Genomic DNA, 2,500 nt, shown 5'->3' with positions numbered 1-2,500 from the left:
TCCCTGACACCGGTCGGGTCTCCTGGGTGAGGGGGGGCCGATGTCAAAAGGCCTGAAACCCCCCGTGAGCGCGGGCACGCCCACCGAGAAACGGCATCAGAAGATGTTTGCGCAAACCTTGTCCCACGGCTTAGGCCAGTGACAACTGGTCGACCACCGCGAGTAGAGGGGCGACAGCGCGGAAAGATGGCGGGAAGGGCCAGCGAGCCCACCTGCACCCTCTTTGAGGAAGAACCTCAACCCCGCTACCAAAAGTCCCACAGAAACATAACTGCACGGGTACCCGAAAGGAGATGAGCGCCCCACACCGACCGTCGCCCGGGCAACCGCCCGGGCAAACGGACAACCGACAGCGAATTCCGAACCCCCAGTATGAAGATACACCAGGCCGAGATGGGACGTTTGGTGAAGGCGCAGCCGAAGCGACACTCCTGGAAGACCAGTCTCAGAGAGACGCGGGAGGATCCAGGCCGGGAATCACCCACAGCACCCGGAACCCCCATGCTCAAGGTCCTCCTTGGTGAGACCCTTGAGCAGCTGGGCCAGGATACAACTTGCCCTGCCCAGAACCCCCATGCGCAGGATGGACCAGGGCCAGGCATCCAGAACACCAACGGCGGTTTGAGAAGAAACTGCATCATGAGATGGATGCAAAACGGTTGGAGCTGCCTGGCAGTAGGTCTACAGGAAGACCAGCACGGAGGTTCATGGATGGAGGTTCATGAATGGAGGTTCATGCATGGAGGGGAAGAGGACAGGAGGAGAGGGTTAGATGGAGGCAGGTGATTGGCTGAGGGTGAAATGGAGGCTGAGGTGATCCCTGAAGGGAGCAGCCCAACGGAGAAGACATGATAAAGAGTAGTAGAAGAATAGAAAAGTCACACATGCACAATGCTAGCCATGTTGAAGCTCCAAATGCCTTGATCTTTCATGAGTTGGACGCAGGGCTTCCCCAAAACGAGTGACTGGCTTTCCTCAGGGAAACATCTCAGCCTTTACACCAGAAGGACCAGCCTCCCATCTCCCCTCCCCTCCCCCCTTTTGAACGGAAAACTTCAGCGCTCACCTTTGTCCATGGACTTCTCCAGGACCATGCTGGTCGGACGGCCGTACTCAAAGGTGACGGTGATGTCGTCCACCACCTCCAGGCTCTTGTTCCAGGACAGGGAGATGTTGGCCACCAGAGGCTCGGGGTAGTTGGACCATGTGACCGTCTGCCAGTAGGTGATCAGCCCCCCGCGCTCTCTGTCGCCCATCAGCTGAGGAGGGTGGGACAGGTCAGGGCTGGAGGCGTCACACTCGTCACTGCACAGGTAGGGGTTCTCCTGGAAGGTCGACAGAGAGGCGGACGGGTCCATCAGATGATGATGTGAAACACAGAATCTGGACGGAGAAGGTGAGGACTTGTCTCTGCGGGTCGGTGAGGTCCATATTTACAAACCTTCGTAGCCCCCAACCGTGGTGCAGATGACCAACCAATGAGCTTTCACAACAAACCACGAACCTCAAAGGGTTCCGTTGACCTTCATCTGGATTTGACTCAGTTGGTCTCGGTCTGGAATCGCTGATCTTCGGGTCCGTCGGGACCTCTGACCGATACCGGGATCACCTGTGATCCCCCGGCGTCCCGGCAGTGCGTGAGGGATTAACGCTCATCTCAATCTGCTCAGGGAGCCTTAATCTGACGGCACCGGCTGCTGCCAACTGTCACCCTGCAAGTGGTTAACCACTCTAACTAACCTTCTTACTGGTAACTGTCATAACTGTTAACCACCGTCACTAACCTTCTTAATGGTCACCACCCTAACTAGCTATCTGACCGTTAGCCACTGTAACTAACACTCTGACTTTTAACACCTGTAACTGACCACATTATTGGCTGTGTGTGTGTGTGTGTGTGTGTGTGTGTGTGTGTGTGTGTGTGTGTGTATGTGGGGGGGGTTGGTGGCTCAGGATCAGGTCCTGCTTGGACTCCTTGGTTCCTGTCAATCATGCAGACGTTCTGGTGGCAGGAACCGGGTCCGGTCTTCATGGGAACAGAGCTCCTCGCAGTCGTCCCAATCCTAACTAGATGAGGACCTTGGTAACCACGGCAACCAACCCTATCCCTACCCATGTTAACCAGCCCTAATGCAGGATATCTGGAGAACCTTCATGAATATATGAAGAAAAAGACCTTCTGGAGCTTCTCCTCCATCTCACATGATCTATTATTAACCCCCCCTTCCCCGAGGAACAATTAGAAGAACAGTAGGAGGGTGTGTGAGTGTGTGCGTGTGAGGTTTTTGTGAGGGTGTGTACGTGTGTGTGTGTTTTTGTGAGGGTGTGCGTGTGGGATTGTGTGTGTGTGTGTATGTGTTTTTGTGAGGGTGTGCATTTGCGCATGTGTGCATGTGCGTGTGTGTGTGTGTGTGTGTGTGTGTGTGTGTGTGTGTGTGTGTGTGTGTGTGTGTGTGTACAGATGGCAATAGTGTTGCGAATCACAGCTGACATTTAAAGG

General features: G+C 54.9%; 1 protein-coding gene across 4 annotated transcripts in view; it reads right to left on the bottom strand.

Moving 5' to 3' along the window:
- The window catches only part of ntng2a (netrin g2a), a 10,452-nt gene that overhangs the window by 6,810 nt on the left and 1,142 nt on the right, over window positions 1–2,500 (bottom strand). For all 4 annotated transcript variants that reach the window (XM_086169610.1, XM_086169612.1, XM_086169613.1 and 1 more), the window contains exon 3: window positions 1,067–1,325. In XM_086169610.1, the coding sequence (XP_086025736.1) occupies window positions 1,067–1,325 (259 nt within the window). The remainder of the gene's footprint in view (window positions 1–1,066; window positions 1,326–2,500) is intronic.

The sequence above is a fragment of the Fistularia commersonii genome, chromosome 22 (genome assembly GCF_037954325.1).
Source record: "Fistularia commersonii isolate RoL2024-O1a breed Wild chromosome 22, RoL_Fcom_v1.0, whole genome shotgun sequence".
In the NCBI taxonomy this organism is placed as follows: Eukaryota; Metazoa; Chordata; class Actinopteri; order Syngnathiformes; family Fistulariidae; genus Fistularia; species Fistularia commersonii.
Note: the sequence above shows the minus strand (reverse complement) of the source record. Positions and strands in the feature narration are given on the sequence as shown.